General features: G+C 45.1%; 1 protein-coding gene across 14 annotated transcripts in view; it reads left to right on the top strand.

Moving 5' to 3' along the window:
- Positions 1-17,257, top strand: part of INSR (insulin receptor) — a 160,557-nt gene that overhangs the window by 121,180 nt on the left and 22,120 nt on the right. For 7 of the 14 annotated variants that reach the window (XM_035286299.3, XM_078360356.1, XM_054250107.2 and 4 more), the window contains 4 exons: positions 1,300-1,501; positions 2,974-3,009; positions 10,141-10,415; positions 12,563-12,702. In XM_035286299.3, coding sequence (XP_035142190.2) covers positions 1,300-1,501; positions 2,974-3,009; positions 10,141-10,415; positions 12,563-12,702 — 653 coding nt within the window. The remainder of the gene's footprint in view (positions 1-1,299; positions 1,502-2,973; positions 3,010-10,140; positions 10,416-12,562; positions 12,703-17,257) is intronic. The other 7 variants (XM_035286301.3, XM_035286302.3, XM_078360355.1 and 4 more) reach the window with 1 other exon arrangement.

Genomic DNA, 17,257 nt, shown 5'->3' with positions numbered 1-17,257 from the left:
GCAGGAGGATGCCCTAGCCAGGATTACAGGCGTGAGCCACTGTGCTTGGCCATATTTTTTTTTTTTTGAAACAGAATCTCGCACTGTCACCCTGGCTGTAGTGCAGTGGGGTGATCTCGCCTCGCTGCAATCTCCACCTCCTAGATTCAAGCAGTTCTCCTGCCTCAGCCTCCTGAGTAGCTGGGACTACAGGCATGTGCTACCATGCCCAGCTAATTTTTTTGTATTTTTTAGTAGAGAGGGGGTTTCACCATATTGACCAGGATGGTCTCGATCTCCTGACCTCGTGATCTGCCCACCTCAGCCTCCCAAAGTGCTGGGATTATAGACGTGAACCACCGCTCCCGGCCCCACTTGGCCATCTCTTTAATCTTTTGAGACAGGGTCCTATTTGGTCACCCAGGCTGAAGTGTAGGGGCACAATCATGGCTCACTGCAACCTCAACCTCTTGGGCTCAGGCGATCCTTCCACCTCAGCCTCCCAAGTTGCTGGGACCACAGGTGTGAGCCATAGTGTCTAGATTCAAAGCAGAACTTGAATCTAGGCTCTGTCTCAGCTCAGCCTCTCGGGGAAGGCCCCCTTCACTGTGTGTATGTGATGTGTGGTGTGCGTGTGTGTGTGTGTGTGTGTGTGTGTGTGTGGTGTGTGGTGTGTATGTGTGGTGTGATGTGTGTATGTATGTGGTGTGATATGTGTATGTATGTGGTGTGTGTGTGTTGTGTGTGTGTGGTGTGTGGTGTTGGTGTTTTGATATATGTGGTGTGTGTGTGGTGTGTAGTGTACATGGTGTATGTGGTTTGTGTGTATGGTGTTTGTGGTGTGTGTGGTCTGTGGCATGGGTGTGTGTGGTGTGTGTGTGTGGTGTGTGTGATTTGTGTTGTGTGTGGTGTGTAGTGTGTGTGGTGTATGCAGGGTGTGTGTGGTGTGTGTGGTCTGTGGCATGGACATGTGGTGTATGTGTGTGGTATGTGTGATGTGTGGTGTGTGTAGTTGGTATGTGCTGGTGTGTGTGTGTGTGTGGTGTGTGACTTGTGTGTGTGGTATAGTGTGTGGTGTATAGTGTATGTGGTGTGTGTGTGGTGTATGCAGGGTATGTGTGGTGTGTTTGTGGTGTGTGTGGTCTGTGGCATGGACGTGTGGTGTATGTGTGTGGTATGTGTGATGTGTGGTGTGTGTAGTTGGTATGTGCTGTTGTGTGTATGTGTGTGTGGTGTAGTATGTGTGTGAAATATATAGCACTGTGTGTGTGTGTTTTCAGCCACAGAGACCTGAACCCCCTTTTCTGTTTCTTTCTCCAGGGTTGAAGTTGCCCTCGAGGACCTGGTCTCCACCAGTTGAGTCTGAAGGTTTTCAGAAGCACAACCAGAGTGAAGAGGAGGATTTGGCTGGCGAGTGTTGCTCCTGTCCGAAGACAGACTCTCAGATCCAGAAGGAGCTGGAGGAGTCCTCGTTTAGGAAGACGTTTGAGGATTACCTGCACAATGTGGTTTTCATCCCCAGGTCAGGACTGGGCATGGCGCTGGGCTCCCTTAGCAGGTGTCAGTTGGCTTGGTGTTGGTGGACAGTCCCTTAAGTAAGGGACCCAGAGGCACAGAAGGGTGGGTGGAGTCTGAATGGAGCCCTTTCCTGGGTGGAAGACGAGATCTTGCTATTTCCAGGAGAATTTTATTAGGAAGAGCAAATAATCACACACAAGGGGAAAAATGGACAAAACTCAGCATTTGCCTTTCTTACCTCTCCTGAGCTGGTCTGAGTTCTCCATTAGATGGTTAAGGCTTTTTTTTTTTTGCCAGAGTCTCACTCTGTCACCCAGGCTGGAGTGCAGTGGTGCAATTTCGACTCACCACAACCTCTGCCTCCTGGGTTCAAGTTATTCTCGTGCCTCAGCCTTCCAAGTAGCTGGGATTACAGGTGCCTGCCACCACGCCTGGCTGATTTTTATATTTTTAGTAGAGACGGGGTTTTCTCATGTTGGCCAGGCTGGTCTCGAACTCCTGACCTCATGTGATCCACCTGCCTTGGCTTCCCAAACTGCTGGGATTACAGGTATGAGCTACCATGCCTGGCCATGATGATTGAGGCTTTAGCTGGCTGCAGTAGTATAAGCCTGTGGTCCCAGCTATCTGGGAAGCCAAGGTGGTAGGGTTGCTTGAGGCCAACCTGGGCAACATAATGAGAATCCATCTCTACAAAAAACAATTTAAAAATTAGCCAGGCATGATGGTGTATGCCTGAATTCCTAGCACATGGGGAGGCTGAGGCAGAAGGATCACTTGAGGCCAGGAGATCAAGGCTACAATGAGCTGTGATGGTGCCACTGCACAGAGCAAAACCCTCAAAAAGAAAATAAAGCAAGAAATTAAAAAAGAAAGAAAGGAAAGAAAACAAGGAAAGGAGGGAGGAAAGGGTAGAGAGACAGAGAGAAGAGAAAGAAAAGAAGAAGGAGAGAAGGAAGAGGGAGAAGACAAGAAGGAAAGAGAAAATAAAGGAGAGAAGGAAAGAGGAAGAAAGAAAGAGAAAGGAAGGAGAGGAGGAGACAAAAAAGATGGAAAGAAGGAAAATGAGGGAAAGAAAGAAGGGGAGCGAGGGAGAGAAAGAAAGGAAAGAAAAAGGGAAGAAAAGAGAAGGAAGGAAATAAAGGAGAAAGAAAGAAAAAGAGAAGGAAGACTGGCAGACTTGGAGAAGTGTTGAGTCAGTTGTGTCTACACAGTTACATTTGCCATCCCAGGGCCACCTCCCCAGGCTGTCCCTGGGGAGAATCTTCTCTGCTTTCTTCCCCTTCCCTTGCTGGATCCAGGCACCTGCTGGGGAATATGTAGCTCCCTCCCTCCAGCAAGTGATGGAAGCCAGTGGGCCCCGGGTCAAAACCAGGCTGCCCTTACTTGGGCGCGATGTGCCTCTGAGTGTCAAAGCCCAGTGGTCTGTCTCATAAGCTCCCTCTGTCCTCAAAGCAGTTGGTTTTATTTCCACAGAAGAACCTCTCCAGGCCCTGGTGCGGAGAACTCTAGGTATGGCTCACCCATGTGACCCCTTGTCTGCTTGGTGCAGGGTGGCAGCGTGCCAGGCAGATGCCTCGGAGATTCCAGGGGCTTCTGTGGCTTTTTGCATGTGGTGGGTTGCTGGGCTGGAGAGCAGATGCTTCACAAATTCAGAAATCGAGTGCCTTCACTCTGAAATGAAATTGGGGCATGAATGTGGGGGAGAGGGGAATCTTCGCTAACACACTCTTGCTGAAACCTAGAATCACGGGAGGACTTCCTGGACACCCCCTCTCTGCCCTCTGTTAGCAGCCACCCTTTGCTCACTAAACGTCTCTTTGCACCTCCTGCGTGTGTCTACAGAACTGGGTCGGGGTCCCCGGGATCTGAGCTCCCCGCAGCTGGATGCCCTGACCCAGCAGCTCCTACCCCATGGTGGGAAGTTGATCTGGAAATAAAACATTTTCCTGAAAGGGTGATGCACTGTGAACACAAGAACACGTGTCACTCACTGAATTCCACGGAGGAGAGTCAGGGACGTTTCCTTTCAACTTGCATCCTAAGAGAAAAAAGAAGTGGGGTCCTGGGAGAGAGAGAAAGGCAAGGAGATGAGATTTTGGGAGAAACAGGAGGTGAGACTAGAAAGTCAGTTTGGGACCACTTTGAGGGATTTCTATTTTTTATTTTTTTATTGAGACGGAGTTTTGTTCTTGTCACCTGGGCTGGAGTGAGTGCAATGGCACAGTCTCAGCTCACTGCAACCTCTGCCTCCCAAGTTCAAATGATTCTCCTGCCTCAGCCTCCGGAGTAGCTGAGATTACAGGCGTGTGCCACCACGCCCGGATAAATTTTGTATTTTTAGTCATGACGGGTTTTCACCATGTTGGTCAGGCTGGTCTCCCAACTCCCAACCTCAGGTGATCTGCCCGCCTTGGCTTCCCAAAGTGCTGGAATTACGGGCGTGGGCCACGGTGTCCTGGCCAAGGAATTTTCTTCTTTTAGCAGTTTGCTGTGTGGCCTGATCTGACCTCTAGTGGCCCTTTGCAGTACTATCTGTAGCCAAGAAGGGTCTAAAAATGTCTGGGCTTGGTCCAAAGCGGATCTCAAGCTTAGTCCTGCTATTAATAGTATTTGGGGCCAAGGCTGGACATGGTGGCTCACGCCTGTAATCCCATCATTTTGGGAGGCCGGGGCGGGGCAATTACTTGAGGCCAGGAGTTTGAGACCAGCCTGACCAAGATGGCAAAACCCCGTTTCTACAAAAAAATACAAAAATTAGCCAAGCCTCATACTACATGCCTGTAGTCCCAGCTACTTGGGAGGCTGAGGCAGGAGAATCGCTTGAACCCTGGAGGCGGAGGTTGCAATGAGCCCAGATCTCGCCACTGCACTCCAGCGTGGGTGACAGAGTGACACTCTGTCTAAAAAAAAAATAAGAAATAATATTTGGGGTCAGATTATTCTAGGGCATGGAAACTTTCCTGGGCACTATCCAACAACACAGGACAGAATCTCTGGCTTCCACTAATCTGATGCCAGTATCTGCCTCCCAAAGTTGTAATAACCAAAAATATCTTTAGACATTGCTAAATATCCCCGAGGGATGGGGGGCAGAAGGACCCTTGGTTGGGCCCACCAGTTCAGTTGGATCATCAAATGCTGCCTAGAATGGGCACGGTGGCTCATGCCCGTCATCCTAGCACTTTAGGAGGCCAAGGCAGGTGGATCACCAAAGGTCAGGAGTTCGAAACCAGCCTGGCCAACATGGCAAAACCCCATCTCTACTAAAACTACAAAAATCAGCCAGGCATGGTGATGCATGCCTGTAATCCCAGCTACTTGGGAGGCTGAGGCAGGAGAATTGCTAGAAGGTGGAGGTTGCAGTGAGCTGAGATAAAGCCACTGCACTCCAGCCTGGGCGACAGAGCAAAACTCTAACAACAACAAAAAATTCTGCCTATGTAAGAAGTAGAACACTCAGTTGATGCACTGTCTTTTGTCTTTCGCCCTTCACAGTCTTTTTGGTCATAATCTTTTTGATATATAAACTCATTTGGCCTGTTTGATGAGCCCATTTTACATCTCTGGTTGTTCAGATATCAGTTTCTCAGTAGTTATTCATGAAGCACCAATGTCTTGGTTATTTTCACAAGAACTATTTGTGCCTATGTAGAAATTATCTGAATCTTGCTAATCAGGATAATCTTTGGCTTGATAAGTGGTGGAGCTGTTTTCTTTTCCATCTTAGAATGTTCTTGGTCTTTTAATACAAGAAGACCACAAATAAAATCTTAACGAACGCCCCCAAAGTAGGATTTGTTTTCTGACCACACGTTTTCTGACAACATTGCAATAAAAACTAAACGTTAATTTCAAAAGTTTGATTAGAAAATTTCACTTCTTGGTGGTTAAAAGTTAATCACAGCCGGGTGCAGTGGCTCACGCCTATAATCCCAGCACTTTGGGAGGCGGAGGCAGGTGGATCACGAGGTCAGGAGTTCAAGACCAGACTGGCCAACATGGTGAAACCCTGTCTCTACTTAAAAAAAATATAAAAATTAGCTGCACATGATGTCTCGTTCCTGTAATCCCAGCTACTTGGGAGGCTGAGGTAGGAGAATTGCTGGAACCAGGACCCGGGAGGCAAAGGTTACAGTAAGCCGAGATCGCAGCACTGCGCTCCAGCCTGGGCTACAGAGCGAGACTCCATCTCAGGAAAAAAAAAAAAAAAAAAAAAAAAGTTAATCACTTACATATCTATTGGCCAAAGCAGAAATGGAAACTTCCATTGAAGTCCTTTTGGAAAATAACGAAAATGTGAATATCATGCACCTTAACTTTTAGCATATTGCCAAAGCTTGGCTTTGGTGTTAATTAGCATACTTAAATGGATTGATAACTAAAGAAATAAACTTTAAACTATAAAAATATAAATGTATTAGGAAGGGAAAAGCAATAATAGCCAAGCCTATGGCAAACATAAAGGGAAAACACAAAGTAGAAGGAAAGAAGATGACATAAAACGAACATCTGAAGAACATTTTAATGTGTTAAGGTATTTGGACGACTGTGCACGCTCAATTCGAAAGCTCCAGTAAGCTAGGAAAATGTAACTTGTCTAAACGGATTTAAAAAGACGCAGAAAAGTTAAGCGGTTATGAACCTTGGAAAAAGGTATGTGTCAATTAATTTCCCCAAAAAGTCCCCTCAGCCCAGAGAGGGTTACAGACACATTCTTTCAAATTCTGAAAAAGCAACTATTTCCTATAATATCTTAGGGCATAGAAATATATAAAAAGTATCCCAGCTGGGTGTGGTGGCTCATGCCTGTAATCCCAGCGTTTTGGGAGGCCGAGGCAGGCAGATCATGAGGTCAGGAGTTCAAGACCAGCCTGACCAACATGATGAAATCCTGTCTCTGCTAAAAATACAAAAATTAGCTGGGCATTGTGGGACACACCTGTAATCCCAGCTACTCTGGAAGCTGAGGCGGGAGAATCACTCGAACCTGGAGGTGCAGGTTGCAGTGAGTCAAGATTGTGCCACTGCACTCCAGTCTGGGTGACAGAGCAAGACTCCATCTCAAAAAAAAAAAAAAAAAGAGAGAAAAAATTATCCCAGTTCATTTTATGAAATGAACAGAACACCCTTAAAGAACTTGACAAAGATACTGCACTCAATAAAAGCCACGGACCAAGCTAATATGTGATGTTAGGTTCAAATATCCGAAATAAAACACTGCACTGCAATATTGTTTACCTCCAAAATGCAAGGATGGTTTAAGATCAGAAGATCTGATTACATCATCTATGCCATCAAGAGGTGCAGTAAGGAAGATCAAAGCTGTTTCAATAACATTAATTTAAAATTCCTAACTTAAAGAAAGGGCAGGAAAAAAAGAATCCTCTCATAAAACTAGTAGGAGAGTATTTCTTCTACAGGATAAATGTTACCTAGAGTAAACCAACAGCCAAGCTAATGTCATTCTTAAAATTATTCTCAGCTGAGTTAGGAACAGAACAAGGAAGCCCAAGCTCATCATTACTAATTAACATTTCTCTGGGCATCCAGCCAACGTAATAAGACAAGAAACAGAAATTAGAATTGTAAAGAATGGAATGTGGGAAATAAAGTCATTGCTATTTGCAGAGCCTCTAGCTCAAGAGTAGGCAAACTATGGCCATGGGCCAGCTGCCTGTTTTTGTAAATGAACTCTTATTGAAATGTAACCCCACCCACCTGTTTACAAAGCATCTAGGGCTGCTTTAAGCTACAATGACAGAGTAGTTGTGACAGAGGTCATCTGGCTTGCAAAACCCAAAATATTTATTATCTAGCCATTTACGGGAAAATTTTGCTGACCCCCTCTTCTAGTGTGTCATTGAAAACCCACGAAAGTCAATTATGAAACTTTTAAAATGAGTTAGAGTTTGGGAAAGTAGGTGCAATAGAAATAAGCAAAAAGACAGTTTGATATACAAGTAATAATTAGAAGATAAAATAGGGGAAAGATCCCTTTCAAAACTGCTGTAAAACCTTAGCACACCTCCTAACAACCCCGTCTAGAATGACTTATAAAGGAACAAATTTTAAAAATGTTACTGATATATTAAATTGTACAGATAAACATAAAAGCCTGCTTAGAATAATTTACAGAAAGATTAATGGCAAATGGAAAAGAGTAAGTTGTATAGCACGATACATAAAAGGTTAATGTCCTTAACAAATAAACAACACAGGAGTAAGGAAAACACGAGAAATTCATGGAAAAATAGACAAGGGACAAAGAAGGACAATTCTTCGGAGAAACAGAGAATCAATAAAGGAAAAATGGAGTCACACTCAGTAACATAAACATCCACAAATAAAGTAGTTCAGTGATCACATATTTTTAATCTCTTGGGTTAAAAATCTAGACAAACAAAGCAAACACAGAAAAAAAACCTGTTAAGCCTTAGGGTTGCTGAGATTGTTCTGGATTGAAATTCCATGGCCTGCTGGTTGGACCACAAGTCGATATAGGGTTTCTGGATAACTGGCCAGAAGCTTAAAGAGTTTCCTGTCTCCTTGAACCTAGTGTTATTTTCCTCTACCTATCTACTTTGGGGAAAATAATCAGACACTGATCAAAGGACTATTCATAACAGCGCACACACACACACGCAATGACGGCCAGGCTCAGTGGCTCATGCCTGTAATCCCAGCACTTTGGGAGGCTGAGGTGGATCACCTGAGGTCAGGAGTTCAAGACCAGCCTGGCCAACATGGTGAAACACTGTCTCTACTGAAACTAGAAAAAAATTAGCCTGGTATGGTGGTGGACGCCTGTAATTCCAGCTACTCAGGAGGCTGAGGCAGGAGAATTGCTTGAACCCAGGAGACAGAGGTTGCAGTGAGCCAAGATCATGCTATGGCACTCCAGCCTGGGCAACAAGAGTGAAGCTACATCTCAAACAAATAAATAAAATAAGGAGGATGGTTAACTGAATGATGTCTCATGTAGTAAGTGGAATATTTTACAGTCATTCATTGTTTTCCAAGTTTTCTGCAGAAAGCACAGGTGATGGGGGAAACCACTACTATTAAAAAGGAAAAATCCCGAAATTCTCTCCTAGTTAAAATGTTATGTCGTAAGGAAAATATTTAATAAATGCTTCCAATACAGCAAGTAAACCAAGTTTACTTATAAAACAGGCTTGATCCTCATCATGTTCACACATAATATTTACAGAAAAAAAATTGTCCAAGGAAGCGGTGGGCTGTGAATTTGAGTAATTTACATTTTCTTTTTTCTTTTCTTTTCTTTTCTTTTTTTTTTTTTTTTTTGAGACAGAGTTTCATACTGTCAACCCAGGTGGAAGTGCAGTGGCACGATCTCAGCTCACTGCAACCTCCGCCTCGAGGGTTCAAATGATTCTCTTGCCTCAGCCTCCCAAGTAGCTGGAATTACAGCTGTGCACCACCACGCTCGTCTAATTTTTGTATTTTTAGTAGAAACAGGGTTTCCCCATGTTGGCCAGGCTGGTCTCGAACTCCTGATCTCAGGTGATCTGCCCGCCTCAGCCTCCCAAAGTACAAAGTATTTTCTTCTTTATCCTTTTTTCTTTGTGTTTTAATATTTGTTAGCTACCAACATTTGTTGTTTAATATAAGTTTTTTATGGGATAGGGAGAAGTGCGCCCATTGTATCGAAGTTTCTTGGAGTTACCCTTCCTGACTGAGTGATGTGATTCCTTTCATGAGAATTGTGGCTTAATCACTCAAGTTATGCAGGTGCCCTAAGCAGTCATAAAAAGGAGAAGATACATTTTTCCTGTTTAAACTGATGATGTCGATCAGCAGCTTGGGCCATTGAGCAAATGCCATTTGGCAGGACTTCCTGAAAAGCTAGACTCTTACTTGCTTTTGGTGTCTTATTTCTGCCACTGTCCCTGGCTGGCCTATGTACTGCAAAATGAAAAACCTGAAATCAAGCATGTCCAGGGGGAATGTGGGTGTGTGTCTACTATTGACGGCCTTGGAAACACTCAGCCCTCACAAGGTGGGCGTGCTCTAATCCTTTCAAGAGGGCATCTCGAAAGCTGCTCTGGGTGGCAATTCCTGGCAGTCTGCATTTTAATCCATGTTCCCCACCACTGCACCCTCCTACACTCTGACCGTTCTTCTTAATCAAGCCTTGTATTCTCCAGTGGCATGATAGACTGGATAAAGAAAATGTGGCACATATACACCGTGGAATGCTATGCAGCCATAAAAAAGGATGAGTTCATGTCCTTTGCAGGGACACGGATGAAGCTGGAAACCATCATCCTCAGCAAACTGACACAAGAACAGAAAACCAAACACCGCATGTTCTCACTCATCAGTGGGTGTTGAACAATGAGAACACATGGACACAGGGAGGGGAACATCACACACCAGGACCTGTTACGCGGGGGTGGGAGAGCTATGGGAGGGATAGCAGGGGTTGGGGGGATTGTGGAGGGATACCATTAGGAGAATTACCTGACGTAGGTGACGGGGGGATGGATGCAACAAACCACCATGGCATGTGTATACCTATGTAACAATCCTGCACGATCTGCACATGTACCCCAGAACTTCAAGTATAATAAAATAAAAACGATGGCGTTGGTGTGATCACGCATATTGTCGTTCTAGGCCGACTCGGAGACGCAGGTCCCTTGACGACACTGGGAACATGACGGAGGCCGAGCCCACGGTAGCAGTTCTCCCCAACACTTCCTCGACCATGGAGCCCATGAGTCCAGAGGAGCCCAAGCCCTTCGAGAAGGTGGTGAACAGAGAGTCGCTGGTCATCTCTGGCTTGCGACACTTCACGGGCTATCGAATTGAGCTGCAGGCTTGCAACCAAGACACCCCCGAGGAACGGTGCAGTGTGGCAGCCTATGTCAGCGCCAGGACCATGCCTGAAGGTGGGGCTGCTGCCCTGGGGTCTGAGTGTCATGGGGTGGGAGATCCAGTCTGACTGAGGACAGATTATTGGCTTTCTTTTTTGGGGGGACAGAGGCTTGCTCTGTTGCCCAGGCTAGAGTCCAGTGGTGCCATCTCGGCTCACTGCAACCCCTCTGCCTCCTGGTTCAAGTGATTCTCCTGCTTCAGCCTACCGAGTAGCTGGGACTACAGGTGTGTGACACCACACCCAGCTGATTTTTGTATTTTTAGTAGAGATGAGGTTTCATCATATTGCCCAGGCTGGTCTGAAACTCCTGGGCTCAAGTGAAGTGCCTACCTTGGCCTCCAAAGTGCAGGCATTACAGGCATGAGCCACTACACCTGGCCTTTTTTTTTTTTTTTGAGGTGAAGTCTAGCTCTGTTGCCCAGGCTGGAGTGCAATGGAGCGATCTTGGTTCACTGCAACCTCCACCTCCCTGGTTCAAGTGATTCTCCTGCCTCAGCCTCTCAAGTAGCTGAGACTACAGGTGTGTGCCACCACGCCCGGCTAATTTTTGTATTTTCAGTAGAGATAGGGTTTCACCGTGTTGCCCAGGCTGGTCTCCAACTCCTGGGCTCAAGTAATCCTCCCACCTCGGCCTCCCAAAGTGCTGGGATTACAGACATGAGCCATCACGCCAGGTCGTATTTTTAAATTACGAGTCATAGATAACCATCATGTAAACTTTAGAAAATACACAAAAGCAATAAGAAAGCTATAGTAAAATTAAGAAGTTTGATACGTATCGGTGGTGTAGTAGCCAGGGTTCAAGAGAGAAGCAGCCAGCAGGGTGAGTGCCTGTAAACATGCAGTTGATCCTCCGTATCCACCGGTTCTGCATCTGTGGGTTCAACCAGCCTCAAATTGAACATTTAAAAAACAAACAAAAACATACAACAATCAAAGATTGAAAAATTTTAAAAGTGGTGCAACAATAGGCTGGGCGAGGTGGCTCACACCTGTAATCCCAGCACTTTGGGAGGCAGAGGTGGTCAGATCACAAGGTCAGGAGTTCAAGACCAGCCTGGCCAATGTGGTGAAACTCTGTCTCTAATAAAATTACAAAAATTAGCTAGGCTTGATGGTGGGAGCCTGTAGTCCCAGCTACTCAGGAGGCTGAGACAGGAGAATCGCTTGAACCCAGGAGGTGGAGGTTGCAGTGAGCCAAGATGGTACCACTGCAGTCCAGCCTGGGCAACAGAGCAAGACTCCATCTCAAAAACAAACAAACAAACAAACAAACAAACAAAATGCAACAATAAAACAATAATATATATTTTACAACCAACCTCAGATTGAAAATAAAAGATTTTTTTTTTAAATAAAAAAATACAGTGTAACAACTATTTACTTAGCATTTGCATTGTATTAGGTATTATAAGTAATCTACAGATGATTTAAAGTATATGGGAAGGGCCAGGCATGATGACTCACACCTATAATCCCAGCACAGCACTTTGAGAGGCTGAAGTAAGTGTATCACCTGAGGTCAGGAGTTCAAGACCAGCCTGGTGGTGAAACATGGTGAAACCCTGTCTCTATTTAAAAAAAAAAAAAAAAAAAGCCAGACATGGTGGCACACACCTGTAGTCCCAGCTATGGGGCGGGGCAGGGCTGAGGCAGGAGAATCACTTGAACCCAGGTAGAGGTTTCAGGGAGCTGGATCACACTACTGCACTCCAGCCTGGGTGACGGAGCAAGACTCCATCTCAAAAACAAAGAAAAACCAATAAGGACTGCAATTCAGTTAACAGTAGTATTCTAGCTTTAAAGGAAACTTTAACATTATTAAATGTTTAAGTTTCCTTGCTTTAATAATGTACAAGACTTAAGTGAGGTGTTATCATTGGCAGAAGCTGGGTGAAGCCTCCATGGGAACTCTCTGAGCTATTTTTGCCACTTCTCGTGAGTCTGCAGTGACTTTAGCATAAAAGTTATATGCAGAAAGTAACCCATTTAATCTTCCTAACAATCCCACGGGATGAGTTTCAGATGTCCATTCTCCAACAAGGAAAATGGGACATGGGAAAATGACACCACCATTTCAAGGTTGCTCCACGGGCAGGTGACAGAAGTGGGATCTGATCCAAGAGTTACCCCCCTGCCTCTCACTTCCTCTCCTTACAGCCAAGGCTGATGACATTGTCAGCCCTGTGACCCATGAAATCCTTGAGAACAACATTGTCCACTTGATGTGGCAGGAACCAAAGGAACCCAATGGTCTGATCGTGCTTTATGAAGTGAGTTATCGACGATATGGCGATGAGGTAAGGTCCCTTCATACTTGGGCACACCCCTTCTGAGTTGCTCTTGGTACCTCCTTCCTTTGCTTAAATTCTGATTCCAATGCTTCTATCATCAGATACTGTGTTATTAGCACTTAAAGCCTTGATACATGACTTCCCAGGGAGCTGGGTCAGAAATGCCAACCTATAAGCTTGTTACTTTCCTTAGTTTCTCACATTGCTTTTCAGCTGCATCCTCTAAAGTGGATGATGTCTGCCGTGACAGGAGACTCATTTCACTTTAGAAGAAGTTATCTGAGTCTTAAAATCTTATAAGTGGCTGGGCACGGTGGCTTACACCTGTAATCCCAGCACTCTGGGAGGCTGAAGCAGGCAGGTCACTTGAGTCCAGGAGTTTGAGACCAGCCTGGCCACCATGGTGAAACCCCACCTCTACTGAACATACAAAAAATAGCCGGGCATGGCGGCAGGCACCTGTAGTCCCAGCTACTCAGGAGGCTGAGGTGGAAGAATCACTTGATCCTGGGAGGTGGAGGTTGCAGTGAGCCAAGATTGCGTCACTGCACTCCAGCGTGGTGACAGAGCGAGACTCAATCTCAAAAACAGCAGCAGCAACAACAACAACAAAACCTTCTAAGTTGCTTTTCACTGGATCCTTCCATTCAGCCAGACACCATGCAGGCTGCTGGGTGAATGCAGAGATGCACAAAACACAGAATCCAAAACAAAGAACCCAAAAGAACCCAAACCGTTGCTAAACTATTCCCAGGGTTCACTGTATGAACCTAAACACGTTCAGTACATTACACATAGTATCTCATTGATCACATTTTATTACCTCTAGGACATTTTGAGAGGCCCCTTTATTTTTATGAACAGCTAGACAGAAAAAAAAAGGTGCTGTTAATTCTAATTTTATTTTTATTTTTTCCTAGAATATAGACTCCAAGCATTGTTAATTCTCATTGTAAGATGGTATTGCTTGTAAGATGAATTCCAATTGCAGAAATGCCAAAATGCAAAAATAATAAACCTCTCAGGACTGAGGAAGTACAATATGTCCTCAAATTATCCCAGTGAGATGGGTACTGAGGCTTCCAGAGTTGAAGTTACTGCACAAGGACTATAAGAATAGAATCAGGATCCAAATGCAAGACTGATATTCCAATCTGGAAATTGCCAATTTTTCTTTTACCATAAAGGTCTGGATAGTAAACATGTTTGACTCCATGGCCAGATGATTTCTGTTACAACTACTCAGTTCCACCATTGACCTGAGAAAGCAGCCAAGGATGATATGTAAATGAATGGGTGTGGTTGTGTGCCAATAAAACTTTATTTACAAAAACAAGTGGTGGGCCAGGTTTAGCTAGGGGGCCAGAGTTTGTTAACAACTAACTGAGGTTACAGCAAAACATCTGATTTCCTGGAACTTTGAGAGAGAGTCCTCCTATGACCAGTTGGACCTCTCTCTACTTACCCCTCCTGGGGCCACATCTACTCTTGGCTTCCAAAGATTTTGGCTTTGACAATAATTTAGCATTGAGATCCGTACACTATGGCTTGTGGGCCAAATCTGGCTTACAGAGCATTGTAAAGACTGTGCAACAGGGCCGGATGGGGTGGCTCACACCTGTAATCCCAGCACTTTGGGAGGCCGAGGCAGGCAGATTACCTGAGGTCAGGAGTTCAAGACCAGTCTGGCCAACGTGGCAAAACTCCATCTCTACTAAAAATACAAAAATTAACTGGGCGTAGTGATGGGTGCCTGTAGTCCCAGCTACTCAGGATGCTGAGGCAAGGAGAATTGCCTGAACCCAGGAGGCAGAAGTTGCAGTGGGCCAAGATTGTGCCACTGCACTCCAGCCTGGGAGACAGAGCAAGACTCCATCTCAAAACTAAAAAAGAATATGCAACAGAGACTTTCTTCTTACTTTCTTCTGCCTTTTGATGTGGCCCTTCATAGGAAAAGTAAACTTTCAAAAATAGAAAGAGTCCGGCTGGGTACGGTGGCTCATGCCTGTAATCCCAGCACTTTGGGAGATTGAGACAGGCAGATCATGAGGTCAAGAGATTGAGACCATCCTGGCCAACATGGTAGAACCCATCTCTACTAAAAATACCAAAAAGTAGCTGGGCCTGGTGGTGCTCACCTGTAGTCTCAGCTGCTCAGGAGGCTGAGGCAGGAGAATCACTTGAACTCAGGAGGTGGAAGTTGCAGTGAGACGAGATCTGGCCACTGCACTCCTGTGTGGTGATGAGTGAGACTCCGTCAAAAAAAAAAAAAAAAAGAAAGGAAGGAAGGAAGGAAGGAAAGAAAGAAAAGAAAGAAAGAAAGGGTTCTTACTGAAATTGTCATTCTGGGCCTACTTTAGGGCCCTATTTACTAAATGAATGGCCTGACTTGCCTTTTTTTAACATTTGTTTTTAAAATAAAATTCCTTATCACACAGAGCTCAGCTAGTTTTAATTGGCACAAACGTGCCCGTACATCTAATCCATATTCACAAGTTACTTTCTTCTTCCTCTTGATGTCTCTGTCTGCATTAGCCTTTGGGATTATGATTTGTGCTTGCTACACAGGACTTCATCTCATGCTTGGGCTTCATTTATTTGTGCAGATTTTGGTTGCCCAGTTTTCACCATTTTAGGCAATACTAATTTTATCTGGAAAGCAGTTTAGCTTTTTGGATTGACAGCTTTAGTTATTGTTTCAGTCAGTTTTTGCTGCGTAACAAATTGCCCCCGCCCCAAAGTACTGGTTTTCTACAAAGGATATTTATTCTTTCTCTCAATTCTGCACGTTCACTAGGTGATTCCTTTGCCCTGAGCCAGTTTGGCTGGAGCTGGATGGCCTCATTCACATGGCCAGGGCTCAGCTGGGGGCACTTGGAGCTTTCTCCCTGGGCATTCTCTTACTGCCCAGAGAGCTAGCTCAGGCAAGAAAGGACATGCCCCATGTACAAACACTTCTCAGGACTCTGTTTACATCCCATTTGCTAGTGCCCCTTTGGCAAAGTGAGGCCTTGCCTAAGTCCAGAATCAGGAAGGACAGTACGTCCTCTGGGCATTTCAGTGAGCTGGATACTGAGGCTTCCAGAGTCTCATAGACACAGAAAGGCATGATTCCCTGAGGGCCATAATTGCAAAGTTTATTAATGTATTATCCCATATGTATTAATCCTATAGGTGCTAAAGAAATTGTTCAAGTTTGGGGCAGGGAACAAAGTTCTATGCACAAGATTTTCATCAGTAGCAAAAAATGCCAACCACTGGATGTCCATGCACTGGAGAATGGACACATGGAAGACAGTGCATCCATAAAATTGGTGGATGAAGAGCCATTTAAAACAATGTTTGGGGCTGGGCACGGTGGCTCATGCCTATAATCCCAGCTACTTGGGAGGCTGAGGCAGGAGAATCATTTGAACCTGGGAGGTGGAGGTTGCAGTGAGCCTAGATCGCACCACTGTACTCCAGCCTGGGCCACAGAGTGAGACTCCATCTCGATAGATAAATAAATAATTTTTTAAAAATGCCAACAGTTTTCAGTACATTCTCTGAACTTTTTATTGTGCCACATCACCACAGTCAATTTCAGAACGTTTGTGTCACCCAAAATATCACCCCGAAATCCAAAAATGCACCCTACCTCCTGTACCTGTCACTCCTTCCTGCCAAGCTTCCCTGTCTCTTCTCCCCTAGGAACCATTAATCTACTTTCTTTCTCTTTGGGGACTCTGTCTCTATTGCCTATTTTGGACATTGCAAGTGGAATCATATACCGTGTGGCCTTTTGTGTCTAACTTCTTTCACTGAGCATCATGCTTTCTTTTCTTTCCTTTTAAAAAATTTATATATTATACTTTAAGTTCTGGGGTACATGTGCAGAGCGAGCAGGTTTGTTACATAGGTATACACATGTCATGGTGGTTCACTGCATCCATCCCCCCGTCATCTACATTAGGTATTTCTCCTAATGGTGTCCCTCCCCAATCCCCCCACCCCCCGCTATCCCTCCTGTAGCCCCCCAACCCCCGACAGGTCCTGATGTGTGATGTTCCCCTCCCTGTGTCCATGCGTTCTCATTGTTCAACTCCCACTTATGAGTGAGAACATGCGGTGTTTCGTTTTCTGTTCTGGTGTCGGTTTGCTGAGAATGACAGTTTCCAGCTTCATCCATGTCCCTGCAAAGGACGTGGACTCATCCTTTTTTATGGCTGCATGGTATTCCATGGTGTATCTGTACCACATTTTCTTTATCCAGTCTGTCACTGATGGGTATCGGGTTGGTTCCAAGTCTATGCTACTGTGAACAGTGCACGTTTTCAAGGTTTATCCACATGGTAACCTGTGTCAGAGCCTAATTCCTTTTTTTTTTTTTTTTTTTTTGAGACATAGTCTCACTCTGTTGCCCAGGCTAGGGTGCAATGATGTAATCTCAGCTCACTGCAACCTTCGCCTCCCGGGTTCAAGCAATTCTCCCTGCCTCAGCCTCCCAAGTAGCTGGGATTACAGGCACCCACCACCATGCCCAGCTAAGTTTTTATATTTTTAGTAGAGACATGGTTTCGTC

Source organism: Callithrix jacchus, chromosome 22 (genome assembly GCF_049354715.1).
Source record: "Callithrix jacchus isolate 240 chromosome 22, calJac240_pri, whole genome shotgun sequence".
NCBI classification, from domain to species: Eukaryota; Metazoa; Chordata; class Mammalia; order Primates; family Cebidae; genus Callithrix; species Callithrix jacchus.
Note: the sequence above shows the minus strand (reverse complement) of the source record. Positions and strands in the feature narration are given on the sequence as shown.